Raw genomic sequence first — 18276 nt, forward strand, 5'->3', positions numbered from 1 at the left:
AAATCTCTCCTTTTGGCACTATTATAAATTTTACATAGTATCAAATAAAAATTCAGAAGATGAAAGAAAGCAAGTAGTAATGAAATAAAGTGATGTTTTTCATTCGGCATGGATTATCATGAGAATATTATTATTTATACAGTATTTGGGGGGGGGCATTTTTTGGGGAGGGGGGTTAATTGTCATTGCTTAAATACGTGCCTGATCATTTCCTCAGGCAAAATTCTCACTGCAGTCAGCAGAGCATAAGGTCTGTATGATCTGCTGCTTAATTAAAACATATATTAATTTGGGGTGATGGGTTGTGCTTGGGCTGTATAAATCTGTTTCTGAGGTGCTTGTCCTCCACTCTCTACAGACTACTGACCTCAGTCTGTCAGTGTATAGCAGAAACAGTGACACCGACTGCTGACTGTATGAAGAGTACTGCAAAAGATATAAACAAAGCCAAATGTTTTCCTGATAATCTCACCAGCCTTTCTAACCACAGTTCAAACTAAACAAAGTCATTTACAAGGCTATTTCTACACCTTTGTTTATCATAATAACCTAATCCATCTCTTTTTCTTCCTACCCCCCACCCCAGAATTGTTGCATGTTGTTCTTGGATTTGAGAAAGGTATAGCTCTACAGGGATTTCTTTCCTGTACAAAGCTTACAGAAATGTGGTTTCTTAAGTAAGGATAGACTTGGTTGGTCTGCAGTGCTTGAATTATATACACACACACACACACACACACACAGAGGTCTGCAGTGCTTGAATTACACACACACAGACATGCACGCATGCACGCTTTATATAACGTAGTGCAAGCCCTTCACAGGAAATGGTAAAGCAAGCTTTCTTATTCAAATGAACCCAGCTTCCCAGAAGAGCATGTCACAATATGATGAGAAGTTCAAGAAAATGCAGGCGGGGAGGATGTACTCTAAGAAGATATCATTGTATTACGCAACAGAGAGAGCCTGTGAGTGAATTAACTTGCAACTGGAACTCCGGGAGAGGCAAAAAGGGAGAAATTGATGAAGAAGAGAACAAGAGGGACAGAAGGAATCAATAGACTGTGAAACAGACTATAAATACTGCTGACTTGTTTCTTGGCAGAAAAAAACAAACACAGCTGAATATGATTAGGATTTAACCAAGAAGGAAATCCAGGCTGACAGACAGCATTATCTGCCTTTGTTATATATCTTTGAAAGACAGGGATTTTTTTTTAAGAGCATGAATTTATACTTGCGCTTTCTTTATGTCATTCTGGTTTTTAGCATTGCAGGCTTTCTTAGATTTTATCTTCTTAATTTAAAAGAGCAAAACAGCCTTCACAGGCTCAATGTGGCAAACAGCTCTGCCTTAGCAAAGGTGTGCAGTGGAATTGTAGAAGGAAAGGCATCTTCTCTATGGAAAATATCAGGCTCATCATTATCATCATCCGTCTGGAGATTTGCTTGCGAAGAATATTTTATTCAGAATCACTATATAACAAGCTCGCTCTCTGCAGAGGAAGCTGTATTTCCATTAGCTTATGTCATGACTCTACATAAAGAATTTGAGACCTTTGAGAGACTCTTCAGAGCTATTTATATGCCCCAAAATGTGTACTGCATCCATGTGGATAAGAAGGCACCAGCTCAGTTTAAGCAAGATGTGGAGAAGTTAGTGAGCTGTTTCCCTAATGCTTTTCTTGCTTCCCAAATGGAGCTAGTGGTTTATGCTGGCGTATCTCGACTTCAGGCTGATCTGAACTGCATGAAAGACCTCCTGGAATCAAGAGTGCAGTGGAAATATGTTCTAAATGTGTGTGGGCAAGATTTCCCCTTAAAGACCAACAGAGAAATAGTTCACTATCTGAAAGGATTTAAAGGGAAAAACATCACCCCTGGAGGATTGCCCCCCATTCATGTTATTGGAAGGACCAAATACATCCACAGGGAACACATAGGAAGTGACTCATCATATATGATAAACACGCAAAGGTTGAAAATGCTGGCACCCTACAATCTAACCATCTACTTTGGCTCTGCTTATATTGCTTTGACAAGGAAATTTACCACATTTGTTCTCAAAGATCAACGTGCTACTGACTTGCTTGCTTGGTCCAGAGATACCTACAGTCCAGATGAACATTTTTGGGTGACACTCAATAGGATACCAGGTAGGATGGACTTCACTTCTCTTCAAATATAGATTAGCCTGATTTTAGCAGACTGTAGATTAAAAAAGGAACTGTAAATGCCCAGTCCTCAGTCTACACAGAAAATATTTGTTTCAGTGGTTCAAACACAGTTACGTTGTCTTAAAACTGTGTCTGCAATGCAAGGCTCCTTGTGCCTGATTTTCAGATGTGCCAGGAGTCTTTAGCTCCTATTGTAATCAGCTGGCGTTTTACCTGATCAAAAACTTTAGTCTACAGATTTTTGGATTAAGAAGTGCTTAACAAATCCAATGAACTGTTTATTTACTACAGTGAAAAGCATGCCCTGCTGTTTATATAGTCTTAATTGTTTTTTTTATTATGGGAAGTGATTTTTTTCAGGAATAACAGCCTGTTTGAACTTACTGAGAGAAGTTCAGCTCTAATTATGGCATTAGTATGAGCTCATCACCATAGTATTTGAAGCTCAAGTCCTTGAAAGGGATTTCAGGAACTAGGTCTTGAAGTGTCTTGAAGGAGGCAGGCACGAGAATCTCTAAATATTTTTAGTGTATTTATTTTTGCACTGTACTTGTAAAGTAGAAAGCTAAGGCAGTAACATGCTAATGCCCCCTTTTTTAAAAATATTGAGGTATCCATGTCACATTCATATCAGTGGAGATTTGACACCTAAATACTTAGAAAAAAGATCCTGGCCCAAGAGACTTGTCCAGGGTCACGCTAGAGCAGGGAATTGAAACCTGGAGCATTTATACACGCTTTTTTCCCAGTGACATGCCAGAGACCCACCGCTTTTGAGCAGACTCAATTAATTGAGTCTGCTCCGCACATGAGCTGAGGCAAACTGCACTGTGTGCAGTTGTATAAGTGGTGAAATGAACATTAGTGCGCAGAAAATGGTGGCAACATGCTTTTAAACTAAAACACTTCCAAGGTGTTTTAATTCAAAAGTGTGCCATCTCCATTTTCTCAGCGCTGACATGCATTTCACCACTTATACAACTGCAAGTGCTGCAGTTTTTAAAGCGCTTGGTGCTCTGACGCATGCATGTGTAAAAATGCCCCAGGAGGCTGAGTTGTATTGTAGTGTCCTAATTGCTAGAGCCTCCTTCCTCTCCTGATCTGTGATACTAATGTAAAACCTGAATAATTCCGTTGCCTTCTTTGGAATTACGAGAGATTTGTACTCACTGAGGGACAGATCCAGAGAGGGTGCAGTGGTGCAATTGTACTCCACTTTGATTCCAGGTTCACCCAAAGTTTAAAACCAACTACATAGAAGTGGCAGCAGTATTTCTAGTCAGACAGCAGGGATGGAGTCACTTGACTTCATGGCTCAATATAAATCTACCCAATTCCTTCTAAACACTTCACTCCACAGGTATTAATGGCCCTCTCCCCTTTTTAATGGTCTTGATGTTCCATTAATGAAACTATCCTTTCTCCTGCAATTCTGCTCTCTATTAGCTGCTCCTGATAATCTAGCTCCTATTTCACAACTTAACTTTAGCTAAAAACATTATGCAGAAATGTTAACTCAGGTGAACATTGACTCAGGGGTGAAAATACCTGTAAGTGAATCACCAAGGAGCACTGTCAAGGTGCTCAAGAAGGCTAGACTTTGTTGTATGGATCTAAAAATGAGATATACTTTTATTCTAATTGTCATAGAGCACTAAAGTGTGCCTGCTCCTTCAAGAGCGGAGGCAGCTTAGCTAGGGAGCCCTGAAAGCTCGGCAGGGCTCCACAGCTTTGGGTTGCCTTGGCAGTAAGCTAATCAGGCTATTAGCTGGCACCTGCACCCGCTCAGCTGACCTGAAGGAAACAAGGACCTGGGCATATATAACCCCCCAGGGCTGGGGCTGGGAGGAGGTCAGTTCTCTGTTAGTAGCCAGAAGGAAGGAGGTCTTGCAGAAATGCTACTTGGAGATGCTTGGTTGCCTATTCTGCTGCTGATAAAACTAATAGGCTCTAGGAGCTTCTAAAGTATCTGGGGCTAGGAGGCAAACATTGTTGAGGGAAAAGCTTGCCTCCTTAAAGGGGCAGAGTGTGACCTCTAATGTTATTGTTGTTGTTATGTTATAGCCCAGGAGCTTGTATTTACATTGTTAGTTGAATCGGGTGGACTGGGCTGAGGCTACTGGGGAGGGGAAGGCCTCATTGGGGGCATACTACTGTGTGAACACCCCAGCACCAGTGAGGTCATACGGCCAGGGCTGTGGAGAACTCAGCACCAGTGAAGGCACATAGATGGGGCCAAGGGCCCAGCGACAATAGGAGGCTGAGCTAGATCAGGGCCTCAGAAGGACAGCTTTTGAATACCACCTGTGAGGCGTGGGACGTGGGTTGGAGCCACTCATCTAGCCATAAGACTTAGAGTGTCTTGAGAGGTACTGAGACCCAGCAAGGGATCCAAGATCAGCAGGATCTAGTGGGGTTCAACAGGACCATGACCACACAAACTTGTGGGCATCCTCCCAACTTATTATTTCAACCACCAAGATGTGGCAGAAGAGATTAGAAGGCCACCGCAGGGTGGAGCAGGCACGGTCACGGAGCCCTAGGGTCATCACGGTCATTCCTGGGGATCCTGTACCGTGACACTAATGGGTACAGAACTAATGAAACAACATCTTTGGATTATTTTTGCCTAGTTTCTTGTGGAGTTTTTTTAATACCCTATATATGATATAAAAAATTAATGCACATTCCAATAAAGCTATATTTGATTGTGCTTCAATTTAAAACAGAATAATATAGCCTTAGGTATATTAGTAAAGTCTCTAGTTTCTTTTCAACTGGAGAAAAATGTGTTGTGTTTGTGATGATGTATCATACCATCTCATCTGCACCCCCTGTTTCAGAATCCTAGTTCCCCCCATTTACTTGCCGCAGTGCAGTCACTAGGAACTAAGTCCTCTGACTCTGAAACTTGGGCACAAAATGGGCAGCCAAATCCTGAGACATACAAAGACTGAAAAATATGGGCCCTTGTCAGAGCACAATACATACATATTTAAAATGATGGCTTCTTTGGGCTGTGTGTATTTTATGATGTATACCTGTGTAGCTGAATGTTTAAAACTAAAACTAAGCAAGGGGAATTCAATAAATTGTTTTCTCTTTTTTTAAAATGTTCATTCCATGGAGTCAAGCCTAAGAACATTTACATGGGTAGGAGAAAATTAAGCACATCTGGGTTGTGATGCATGGTTTGTGTGTTGTTCTCAAGAGACCAAGGAGTTAAGTTTATAAAGTGATAAAGCTTGTTTATTCGGAGAGCAGTACTCTGCCTACAGTTCTGCTATTTCCTCCTGCAATCCAGGGACAAATGTAACAACTTATACATGGATGTAGGTTGTAGCCGTGTTGGTCTAAGGACATAGGCAGACAAGGTTCTTTGCGTGAATCTGATATCTTTTATTAGACCAACTTAAATAGTTGGAAAATAATTATTAAGCAAGCTTTCGGGTTCAAAAACCCTTCATCAGGCTGAGGAAGTTTCAGCAGTTGGTGTGCGCTCTTCTTGGGTGGAATGAAAAATAAAGAAGCCAGATGCTGGTCTGGTATGCATACAAGACAGGTAGTCAGTGAAAATGTAAATTGAGGAGTCAATGGGTGAGAGATGGGCGGGGGCGGGGGGCGCAGGGGAGAGAGAAGGGGGATGAAAAGTGTAGAGATACCTAGGGAGTCAGATGTCAGGCAGGTTATAATGTGTCATAAATCCAATGTCTATATTTAGTCCATGATTTTTGGTATCCAGGAGGTTGATGAAGTGCAGTTCATAGGCTTGTCTCTGGGAGGTGTTTTGTAAGTTTCCTTTGAGGATCAGGACTGAGAGATTGGAGAGAGAGTGGTTTTCTTGTGAGAAATGTGACCCTACAGGTAATTGGGTATTCCTGTCTTTGATAGATTTCCGGTGTGTATTCATTCTGGTGCGCAGTTGTAGTTTGGTCTCTCCTACGTATTTTCCATTAGGGCATTTGGTGTATTGGATGAGATATATTACATTTCTGGAGGTGCAGCTGTAAGATCCAGGAATGCTGATGGCTCTGTTGTGGGGTGTAGTAATTGTGGGGGTGGTGGAGATGTGTTGGCAGGTTTTGCATTTCTTGTCATGGCCTGGTCTGGATCCTTTTGGTGTGTTCTGGGCTTGAGGAAGTTTGCTTCTGGTGATGAGGTTAGCGAGGTTTGGTGCTTGTTTGAAGGCTAGGATGGGTGGCTCTGAGAAGATCTTTTTTAGAGTAAAGTCTCTTTCTAGTATGGGTTGCAATTGTTTGAGGATTTTCTGTACAGGTTCGAGGGAGGGGTGATATGTTATAACCAGCGATGTGCGATTTGTGGGGGGGTTTGCTTCTGTACTGCAGCAGTTCTTCACGAGCTACCCAGGTGGCTCTTTCAAATGTGCAGTCCATCTCTCTGGAGGAGTGTCCTTGTTGGGTGAAAGCCTTTTAAGATTGGTGAGGTGGCAATCCCGGGTGTTCTCTTCAGTGCAAATTTGGTGGTATCTGAGGGCTTGGCTGTATATCACAGCTTTTTGGGCATGTTTAGGGTGACTGCTGGTTCTGGTTTTGAGTTACCTGTTAAACAGCATTTCTGCTGGGAACAATCCATGTTTCATGGGTGTTGCCCCTGTAATTTAAGTGACAGGTAAACATTAGCGTGTGAATCTGTAGCTTTTTTCAACAATTTCTTTACTATTTGTACTCCATATTCCACCAGACCATTGGATTGTGGGTATTTAGGACTTGAAGTGCTGTGACAGAATCCATATTAGTTTGCAAACTCTTGAAAATCAAGACAGTTGAAATGAGGTCCGTTGTCTATTCTCACAATTTGTGGAATCCTTTGTATAGCAAAAAATCGATTTGATGGGAGTTATGACATGGCTTGCTGTTGTGCTTCCAAGCAATGCAATTTCAGGATAGTGAGACTAATAATCCAGCACTAATACATAATTTGTTCCTGCATGCATGAATAAGTCAATGCCCACTTGATACCACCGAGTTACAGGCTCCTCCATGACTACCATGGGCTCTTTTTCTTTGCATTGATCTGTACTTCAGATACATTGTACAAGCCTTTACAGCATTTTCTATGTCATTATTTATGTTGGGCAATATAGAACAGCCCTTGTTCCCCTTTTGCATTTTTCAGTGCCTAGATGCCCCTCATGTATTCTGTTTAACATGTCTTTCTTTAGCACTGCTGGAACAAGTTGTGAGCCTTTGAACAAAACGCTAGCCAGTACTGACAGCTCTTCTTTGATTTGAGAGTAGGAGCTAGGTATATGTTTTCCAGGCCAACCAGCACAAATAACTGTTATCACGTTTTGCAGTGTGGTGCCCTGGAGCAACAGCTTCTGCAGTTAGTGGCCACACTTTATCTGTGACAGGGATCACTCTTTTAATTAGATTTACATATACTATGTCTGCTCTGTTAAATTAGATAGATATTTGCCTACAAAATTGATCATTCCCAGTAATCATTGCACTCCTTTCTTATCTGTATGGAGTGGCATGTTTGTAATGGGTTTAACCCTTGCAGGACCAATTTGCACCATTTTCTCAGAGTTTCTCTCTCAGATACGTTATTTCTTTGACCCTTAATTTGCATTTTTGTTTGTTCAGTTTCAAACCTGTTCTGCAAGCCCTTTCTAGTGCCTTAGCCTCGGGTCATGTTCTTCCATAGTATTTCCACAAACTAATAAATCATCAATATAAACCATAATTCCATCAAAACCTTCAAAAATGTGTTGCTCCTTTCTGTGAAAGACTTCAAACACAGAATGCAACCCAAAAGGAAGCATATGAACACAATACCTTCTGAAGGGCATACTGAAGGTATATAATCTAGTGCTATTCTTCTCTAGGGGAACTCGTCAAAACCCAGAAGAGGCATTCAAAGTGGAGAAATACTTAGCTTCTGCCACATTGCCAAAAACCTCTTCCTTGCTGGGAATGGAAAAATGCTCCTTTTTGATGTACCTGTTCATTTGCTTAGGATCCCGACACGATCTCAAGGATCCATCTTTTTTTTCTATTATGACCAGTGAATGAACCCAAGCAGTTGGTTGCTCTACTTTTTCTATTATATCCATGTTAATTAATCTATCTAATTCCTTTTTCAGGTTCCCCCTTAGTACACGGGGAACATTTCTTGGAGCATGTATGGTGTGAGTATTTGGTTCTCTTAATTCTATCTTGTAGTCAGTTTACAGTTTCCCTTTGCCTTGAAGCATATCATAAAACTCTTCTTCTATGTTCTTGCTTTCTAGTCCCTCAGTGGCATCCATTCTCTTAATCAAACCTAGAGTTTTACACATTCTCAACCCAGTAATTGGCACTATTTTTTCTGGGAGTGTTGCAAACTGAATTTTGACTTTATTACCCTTGTGTCTAACATGCAGTACACAAACACCCTTGGGTGCAATCATGTTCCTGTTATATGCTCTAAATCTCACTTTCTTATTCTCATAGTACACAGATTTAGTTTTCATTTTTCATTTTACAATCAGGTCACAAAGTCCTTGGATGCGGCGTTGTGGTAGATGTCATTTACCTGGACTTCAAGAAGGCCTTTGACACTGTTTCTCACCCTATTCTCATAAATAAACTAGGCAACTGTGGCACTGATGCCTAACACAGTCAGATGGGTGGCAAATTGGCTGGATGGTCGCACCCAGAGAATGGCGGTAGACGGGTTGTTTTTGACCTGGAGGGATGTGGGCAGTGGAGTTCCCCAGGGCTCAGTCCTCTGTCTGGGCTATTCAACATCTTTATCAGCGACTTGAAAGTGGGCATGGAAAGCACGCTGTCCAAATTCACTGATTACACAAAGATGTGGGGAGAAGTGGGGACACTGGAGGGGAGGGACAGTATCCGACTAGATCTAGACAGGTTACAGAGGTGGGCGGATGAGAACAGAATGGAATTCAATGCAGACAAGTGCAAGGTGCTGCATCGAGGGAGAAGGAACCAGCAACACACCTATAGGCTGTGGAACACCCTTCTCAACAGCACAATGGCTGAAAGGGATCTTGGATTCATAGCTGAATCCAGGATGGACATGAGCCGCCAATGCAAGGAAGTAGTCAGTAAGGCTAGCTGCACCTTGTTGTGCATCTACAGATGGATCACAAGCAGGTCCAGGGAGGTGTTCCTTCTGCTCTATGCAGCACCGGTCAGGCCACAGTTACACTACTGTGTCCAGGGTTGGGCGCCACACTTCAAGAGGGATGTGGCTAACCTTGAGAGGATCCAGAGGAGGGCCACTTGCATGGTCAGGGGGCAGCAGGCCAGGCCCTATGAGGATAGACTAAAGGGCCTAAATCTATTTAGCCTCCACAAGAGAAGACTGAGAGGGGATCTGGTAGCCATCTATAAACTCGCCAGGGGGGACCAGTGGAAAATAGGTGAGACTCTCTTCCCCCTGGGCACCACCTGGGATAACAAGGAATAACAGCCACAAATTGATTGAGAGCAGGTTCAGGCTAAATATCAGGAAGCATTACTTTACAGTTAGGGCTGCCAGGCTCTAGAATGGACTCCCAAGGGAGGTAGTGCTCTCCCCTACCTTGGGTCTTCAACAGAAGTTTAGATAAATATCTGGCTGGGGTATTATGATCCCAGCATTCGTTCCTGCCCAAAGCAGGCAGTTGGATTTGATGATCTATTCAGGTCCCTTCTTACCCTAGTAACTATGAAACTATGACTGTATTCTGGTATTACATTGACCCATGTCCCTGTATCTAATTTAAAAGTTACCATTAGTCCATTGGTGTCCAGGGTGATTGTCTAATCCTCAGAAGAATTAACTTCTTTTTGCATTGTGCCAATGAAGAAGTCTTCCTTTTTCTCATTGCATAGAGCATGCACCTGCTATTTCTTACGTGTTGCATACTGCTTCTTTCTGAAAACACTTGACAAGTGATTGAATCTTTTGCATTTGTTGCAGCACTTACCAAATTCAGGGCAGTGCATGGGTTTGTGGTAACCCCCACAGCATCTGCAGCTGACCATTGCTTCTTCCAGCAATTCTCTTTGGGCTCGACTTGCCTGCTTCACAGTGAAGTCTTCTTTTCTATATTGTTTGTGTTGCCTTTTGCAATCTTGTAATCCTGTTTTGTAATCCTGTAATAAACACACTTACCTTCAACATGACAGAGACGACCAAGTCCTTTCTCTGACTCAGACAAATAGGTATTTAAACAGTGGGCACGTCTACACATGCATTAATGCACTTTTCATAGTGACCATTAAATTTAGTACCTCTAATATGAGGTACTAAATAAATGCAATTCGGCTGCGCTAATGTGCAGTAGTAGTGCAAGCGCACACTTTTTAGGTGATGCTTAAAGTGCAGTAACCTATTCTACTGTGCGTTAGCATATTGGCATTTTTTTTTACACTTTGCTTTAATGTACAGTGGAATAGTCTACCACACATTAAAATGCACGTGTAAACATGCGCACTGTCGCCCATAGCCAAGCTGTTCTGGTCTCTATCTTCTTGTTTCTCTTCAGCAGAGCCTAGATACTTCATAGGATTAGATTTCTAACCCCACACTGGAAGAAGGGTTTGCACTCTATCTAGGGGTATATGTTTAGCTGAGCTGGGTTGCTGATGTGCTCCAGCTGTTTGCTTCCACTTCTGTTTCAAAGGGCACAGCTTCTTGGATCATGTGTACAGGATTGCTGATGAGCTCTATCCTACTAAGGAAAAACCACCCAGACAGCTGAGAGGCTCGGTCATACATACTCAAAAGTGTACTGCTCTAATTAAATGGGCTACAAACTCAAATACAAATTATTTCGGTGTCGTTTGAAAGATCTCTGTTTCTTTCTGCTACATGACAAAAACAAATTGTGATATGTCAACATTTTTTCTGAAACAGAATTTTTTTATCTGCTGGTCCTAGAGCTAGCAGTGTAGTTCACTTTCTCTGTTGTCCCATTGATAAATGAGATGTATAGGTGAAAAGTTGGATTCTCCACTGTTTTGAACCATTTGGAGTCATCTGTGCTTGTGTGGCATCAGCATAAAATGCTACCAAATTAAACAGGAAGCATTTTACTCCCACATCTCATAGATACAAAAAGCTACATCAAGTCACAAATAATGCAGCACAATGTCCTGTATTTATAGATGTGACTTGCTAAAATTAACATTAAACCAGGTTTTAAAATGTTGGCCAATAATGTTTATTTGACTCCATCAGCTGTGAGGTTAAGTATTTACTATTGGTAAACAGCAAATATTTTAAGTGGAAACTAATAAGGGGAAATTTAGTAAAAGGGTGAAACATAGATAATGCATTTCCAGTTAGTTGAATTGCCAGTAGCTCTTCAAAGCGAATAAAACTATAATATATTTGTATAAAATAAAGGCAGATTAGATTAGATTAGATTTTCACTGTATCATGTGATTTCGTTAAAAGCATGAATGCTGTCCATTTACAAAATACAGATGGGAAAGTGCAAAGCCAGCCCAGCAGCCATGTGGAATTAATGCTCAAACATGTGGTGTTATAGCCAACAGAGGGCAGTGTTTCTGTGTTTAAATTTGTGTACATAGACCAGTTGTATACATATGCTTACAAATGCATACCAACCCCACTTTATTAGACTATTGAATAGAGGGTCAAATCCTTAAATGATGCAAAGTGGAGTTAATGGAACTATTGTGGTTTAATACCATACTTTTCATACCAGACACAAGCCCTTTTTGAGACATTACTTTCACCTATGGTATATTAACTCTGTGACTGAAGATACCATTTTATAAGTAACTTGCACTTCTCTCTAGGGAGGGTTTTTTGCCACAATGAAACATAAAGGACAACTACAAGGTGGAGCCAGGGAAGCCTAGGAAAGGAACAAACAAATCCCACCCCTCATATTCAGAGAGCAAAATGATTATCAGGTTAAAGCCTGTAGGGCAGGGATTGGCAGTATGTGGCCTATGGGCTGAATCCAGCCCATGGAGCCACTGGACCTGGCCCCTGGAGCTGGAAATCTTTGCCTTTGCCCATGCCCATGCCTCTGCTGGGGCTGGATAGTAAGAAGCTGTACCCACACTTCTGCTGCGCTACTCCCCACCTGCTGCTCCTCTGCTGCAGTGTGAATGTGGCCTTCCAGCAGGTAGAGAACTGAGCGAAGACTTAGCAGCTTCCAGTTACACCTGTGCTGCAGTGGAGGGTGGTGCAAGTCACACCTTGTTAGACTCAAGGCATGCCTCTGAAATTGCCAGTTCTTAGCTTACATTCATTTCTTGACTACAGAAGAATATTAGAGCAGTTTTTCTGTTCCAAAGAACTCAGAAATGCCACAATGAATCAGAATATTTTTTACACTTTGGATTCCTGTTGGAAATCTCTTGATTTGTCTTGTGAATTATGGGTAGATGTCCACATCTAACAGTGCTAGTACTACACAGACCCTCATGGCATCTAAAGGTGCCACAGCAACCTGGCTGAGAGGTAAATGAACCCATTGGTTAAAGCAGGTAGTTAAATAGCTGGCTGATTTTCAGAAACGCTGAGCACTTGTGATATCCATTGAGTGTGATAGGAAGGATGAGTGCTCAGCATCTCTGATAACCAGGTCACACAGAACAAAAAAGTAATAGCAAAAAAGTGCTGGAAGCAGCCTCAATAGGTATGTTTGCCTACCACTCAGTTCTTATCCAGGGCTGCCAGAGTCCAAAAACATGGGCATGTTTAGGACATGCTGCTGTAGGGGCTCCATCACCTATCTCTGCTGAAGTTTCATAAACCGGTTTGACCTGAATCAGTTAAGTCTGATACTACATCCAACCAGCTTTATCTTAACCCAGTTTTGGCCGTTTTGAAAGCAGCTTATGTGCACTGAACTTCTGTTCTGTTACAGGTTTAAACCAATTTCCAATTGCTTAAACCAGTTTATGTGTAACTTCTGTCCCTAGTCATAATGGTGAGAGGAGCAGGTTTAGCACTATTGCCAAGACACCCCAGGTCATGGGAGCTTTGTGTAATAGGCATAGTTGATTTATTAATTGCTGATTTTCCAACTTGTTCCGCCTTTCCTTTACTTCCTTGTACCCAATGAAGCTCTCTTGGTTTTAAGACCTTAGAATTCAATCATTGCAACAAGTATTGATCAGCAAGGGCGCACAGCTAAGGTAATTCAGTTTCCCAGGTTTGCTGGAAGCCAGCAAAGTGTTCATCTAGCAGGAAATGCTAGGCTATCCCTATCTCATTTTGATGGCTACAGCTTGGTAAAAAATCTGAATGGTACCAAATAAAAATAGAAAGATTAAAGGAATGCAGAATATTTCACCTGATGTCAGACAAGGGAGAAGTTAGACTGTGGTTTAAACTAATACTTTGCCCACAAAATAAGATTGTTCTGTGAGTGTTCACTGCAGCTTCCTCCACATGGCCTCCAAAGCTTAGCCACACTGCTGCTACTGGCCATTACAGTTATGTCTCACTCAGGCACTCTCACAGTTGTAGTTACAATTTAGAGAGGAACACTGAAAAATTCTGAGGTGCATTATTATTGTACTACTGAGCCAACTGAATTATTCAGCCAATTACACTAGTCAGTCCTTCATTTTCCCCTGGGCATCAGCCCAAGTAGGAAGAGGAATACACCACTTACGTAAGTTATATTTGAGCACGTTCACTGGTCTCCTCTATGCAGCTCCCCTGTATCATTTCTCTGGATATGAAAGGGAATGCAAAAGCTTGGTAACTGAGCCCAATAATTCAGGAAGGCATTTAAGCATAAGGATAACTTTCAGTGCATGAACAGTCCCCTTGATTTTAATGTATTTACTGATTACTCATGTGTTTAAGCACATTGATGGATTGAGGGCACATTCTTTATTTGTTCTATATCCTTTTCTGTTTCATTTCACAGCCAAGTTTTTGTTATCAGCAACAGTCAGCCTATACAGTAACAGTTACCAAGTTTTGTTGCTTATAAAAAAAAATGAATACTATAATTTGATCAGGTTATCCAAGTGATTATTGTATGCAGATGTTTAAGTCTGGGTACACTCAGTCCTAGTCCAGAGCAGCTAAACTAGATTAGATGATCTGCTGAGGTTCTTGCCACCCCTACATTTCTATGACTGGCCTGAATTAATTCCACATCAGGGTTGGCAGGAAAGGGGTAGTGGACCCAGAAAGAAATGTTGTAGAAAACACTTGAGGCAGTGGAGTGAAGTCCTTATATAACTCCTCAATTCTTCTGTAAAACAAGCCCTGCTCACTCCTGCTTTGCATGCTCTGGCTCCAGAAAATGAGGCCTTATATAGCTGCCTTACAGCAGCTTTGAGCATGTGCCATGTAAAACAGAAATGGTCAGAGTGGCTCCGAGCACATATTCAGGGCTGTTCTGAAGTGGCTCCATTGCGTTAAGTCTGCATTTGGCTTGGCATCCTTGTCCCGCCTGGCTGGGTCTGCCAGACAAGATTTTTTCAGAAGGGACCTGGTTCATGTGTGTAGGAAGTAGAGAGAAATCAAATGCCTGTTTTAAAATAGATCTTTACCTTTTAAACTGACAAAGAAGGAAAATAAAAAAATAAAAATAAAAATAGAAAAATAAAAAACCTTGTGTCAAACCAATTTCTTAAAGGTATTGGTCTGGATTAAGGCATCAGATGGTGTCACCTTGAGCAGACAGCCATACTGACAAGCTTAATTAGAAGAGATGTGTTGCATCTCATGTTTTAGGTTTTGTTCAAGTTACTAAGCAGGTAGTAGACCTGCAGCTCCATATTATAAGGAGGAATATTCTGCACTGGTCCGGTCTTGCAGGGAGCGAACCAGTGTGGAAGAAATCAAACTTTGCGTTGTGGTTGAATCAGAACTGACAGACCCAGCTTTTCTTTATTTAGGGCTATACTGTGATCACAGGGAGGATTTTATACAGCAAGAGGAATCACCCACTTGTTTGTTTCAAAGGAATTCTCCTCCTCTCTAAGTTTTCAAGCATTTTTATTCTTAAGACAGATAAAGAGAGAAAAAAAATACGACTTTGGAGAAACTAAAACAAGTTTACTTAATTGGACATCTGCGCACAGGGTAATGCAGGATTTCTTATCTCAAAACATATAACTGAAATAAGCAGGATCAGCACTTCTGGTCTCTGTCTGTTTTTCTAGTCAAGTAGGCCAGAAGCTGACTAAATTTACTCCTACACCAGGAAAGCCAAGGCTGCAACTGAACTCCAACTAGCTTTGAGCATCAAGTACAATATAAAAGTCCTTTTTCAGATATGTGGGGAGCCGGAGGAAAAGCAAGGGCAACATTGGATCCCTGCTGAACCAGATGGGACAGCTGACAACTGATGCCCAGGAAAAAGCCAACCTATTAAATGGGTACTTTGCATCAGTCTTTCATCAGTCCCATGGGACACCCATGCCCACCACAGGACAGGGAGGTCCAGGTGAGGGAGATCCCCCGTCCTCCATTAACGCTGACCTCATGAAGGAACACCTTGAGAGGCTGGATACCTTCAAGTCAGCCGGCCCTGACAATCTGCACCCCAGGGTACTCAAGGAGCTGGCGAGCATCATAGCCCAGCCCCTGGCATGGATCTTTGAAAACTCCTGGCGCTCTGGTGCAGTGCCCAAAGACCAGAAAAAGGCCAACGTAGTGCCTATCTTCAAGAAAGGGAGGAAAGTGGATCCGGCAAACGATAGGCTCATCAGCCTGACTTCTGTCCTGGGGAAGGTCTTGGAAAAGGGTATTAAAGAGGCCATCCTTAATGAACTGGCGGATGTCAACATCCTGAGGGATATCCAGCATGGGTTTGTCGCGGGTAGGTCTTGCTTGACTAATCTCATTACCTTCTATGACCAGGTGACCCATCACATGGACAAGGGAGAAGAGATTGATGTCATATATCTTGACTTCAAAAGCCTTTGATCTGGTATTCCATGATCACCTTGTGGTGAAACTGGCCAATTGTGGCCTTGAGAACTATCCACTAGTTGGAGAACTGGCTCCGTGGTTGGACCCAAGGGGTGGTGGCTGACGGAAGTCAATTGTCATGGTGCCCTGTGACCAGTGGGGTCCCCCAGAGCTCTGTCCTTGGACCCATATTGTTTAACATCTTCATTAATGATGTGGACACTGGAGTCAGAAGTGGACTGGCCAAGTTCGCCGATGACACCAAACTTTGGGGCAAAGCATCCACACCTGAAGACAGGAGGGTGATCCAGGCTGACCTGGACAGGCTCAGCAATTGGGTGGATGAGAACCTGATGGTGTTTAACATCGAAAAATGCAAGGTTCTCCACCTTGGGAGGAAAAACCTGCAGCATCCTTATAGGCTCGGCAGTGCTACGCTGGCTAGCACCATGGAAGAAGGAGACTTGGGGGTCATCACTGACCACAAGATGAATATGATCCTGCAATGCGATGTTGCAGCTAGTAAAGCAACCAAAATGCTGGCTTGCATCCATAGATGCTTCTCAAGCAAATCCCGGGACATCATTCTCCCCATGTACTCAGCCTTGGTGAGGCCGCAGCTGGAGTACTGCGTCCAGTTTTGGGGCCCCCAATTTAAAAAGGATGTGGAGAAGCTTGAGGGAGTCCAGAGAAGAGCCACGTGCATGATCAGAGGTCAGGAAAACAGACCTTACAGCGACAGACTGAGAGCCATGGGGCTCTTTAGCCTGGAAAAGCGCAGGCTCAGGGGTGAGCTGATGGCCACCTATAAGTTTATCGGGGTGACCACTAGTACCTGGGGGAACATTTGTTCACCAGAGCACCTTGTGAGGGAGTGGGTTCTAGGTGTGGCCGTGTACTCCCTAGCGCCCCCTAACGTCACGTAAGGTGGACTCAGCACCCTCAGATCCTCGCCCGCCACGACTTTGATGATAAATAGGTTTGTATGGGAGGCTGCCTTTATCCCCCCGGTGAACGGTGTGAATGTCCCTGCCCCTACTCCATATGGGGTACCTCTGTGCACCCCTTGCCTTAAGGGGTATGCGTGCCTCCAAACCTGCCCTTTAGCACGCCCCAAGCCTCGCAGTTGTTCCTGGACGTTTATCCTGTCCTGGTCTTCCAACCGGCCCTCACTGGCACCCCTTGGGCTCGTCCCACCCTGGTGCCCCTTTCTGGCAACCCCGGGTTTGTCTACTCCCTGGCAACCCTGGGGGCTCACCACGCCCCGACGCCAGTCTCCAAACTTCCCGAGGCTATCACGCTGCCTGGGCCGTCTTGCTAAACCTCGGCTAGTCACCCGAATGTCCGAATACCGGTGGATACCGGGTTGGGCTCAGGTGGCCGGAGCCTTACCTGGCCTCCCCGACCCTGCTGGGTTCTTGATAATCAGAGCATGCCCCACTCTGGGGCCTGTGCCACGCCTTGCGCGCCCGCTGCCCCACTCTGGGGCCTGTGCCACGGCTGGGGCTACAACCCCACACGGCTAGCGCCTTTCCGGCGCTCCTTATGCTGTGCCCGCTGTGGTGCTGTGCCCCTGTTGGGCACCGGGAACCCCCAAACTGTTGGGGAGTCCCTGTGAGGCCTCCTCTCACCCCTACAGCCTCACCCAGTTCTCCGGGGTAACTATAACTGAAACCTGAGCCACCTGGCTACAACATAAACAATACAGAGCCTCCTTGCTCATAAGGTAAACTCCAAGCCCCTCTAGGGCTTGCAACCCTACCTCCCTTTAGGGTGTTCTCGTCTCCAGCATCATCGCAGCCAGTCAGCACAGCAAGGCTGCAACCACCACCTCAGGCTGCTCAGCTCTGCTCCTGCTCCTGCTCCTGCTCCTGCTCCTGCTCCTGCTCCTGCTCCTGCTCCTGCTCCTGCTCCTGCTCCTGCTCCTGCTCCTGCTCCTGCTCCTGCTCCTGCTCCTGCTCCTGCTCCTGCCGCCGCCAGAAGGGAACTGCTCTCTGGCCCAGGCCTGGGCAGTTTATAGAGGCCCGGCCCTGCCCCCTTTTGGTCACGTGACCTATCTGGTTGCTGGAGCAACCGGCACCTGAGCTGCCTCTGGTGTTTGGCAGCTCCTTAACCCTCCATTAGTCACAGGACATCTCCTTGATCCTGTGACATGCCTCAAGGGATGATGAGGTTAAAGGGTTATAAACTACTGCAAGACCGTTTCAGGCTGGACATA

At 43.8% G+C, this 18276-nt stretch overlaps 1 protein-coding gene across 2 annotated transcripts in view; it reads left to right on the plus strand.

Moving 5' to 3' along the window:
* The first annotated feature begins 847 nt into the window (after window positions 1–847).
* The window catches only part of LOC149868806 (N-acetyllactosaminide beta-1,6-N-acetylglucosaminyl-transferase-like), a 37059-nt gene continuing 19630 nt past the window's right edge, over window positions 848–18276 (plus strand). For both annotated transcript variants that reach the window (XM_090039185.1, XM_090039184.1), the window contains exon 1: window positions 848–2156. In XM_090039185.1, the coding sequence (XP_089895311.1) occupies window positions 1226–2156 (931 nt within the window). In that variant the 5' untranslated portion in view covers window positions 848–1225. The remainder of the gene's footprint in view (window positions 2157–18276) is intronic.

The sequence above is a fragment of the Crocodylus siamensis genome, chromosome 3, assembly GCF_052110815.1.
Source record: "Crocodylus siamensis isolate JL-2025a chromosome 3, ASM5211081v1, whole genome shotgun sequence".
In the NCBI taxonomy this organism is placed as follows: domain Eukaryota; kingdom Metazoa; phylum Chordata; order Crocodylia; family Crocodylidae; genus Crocodylus; species Crocodylus siamensis.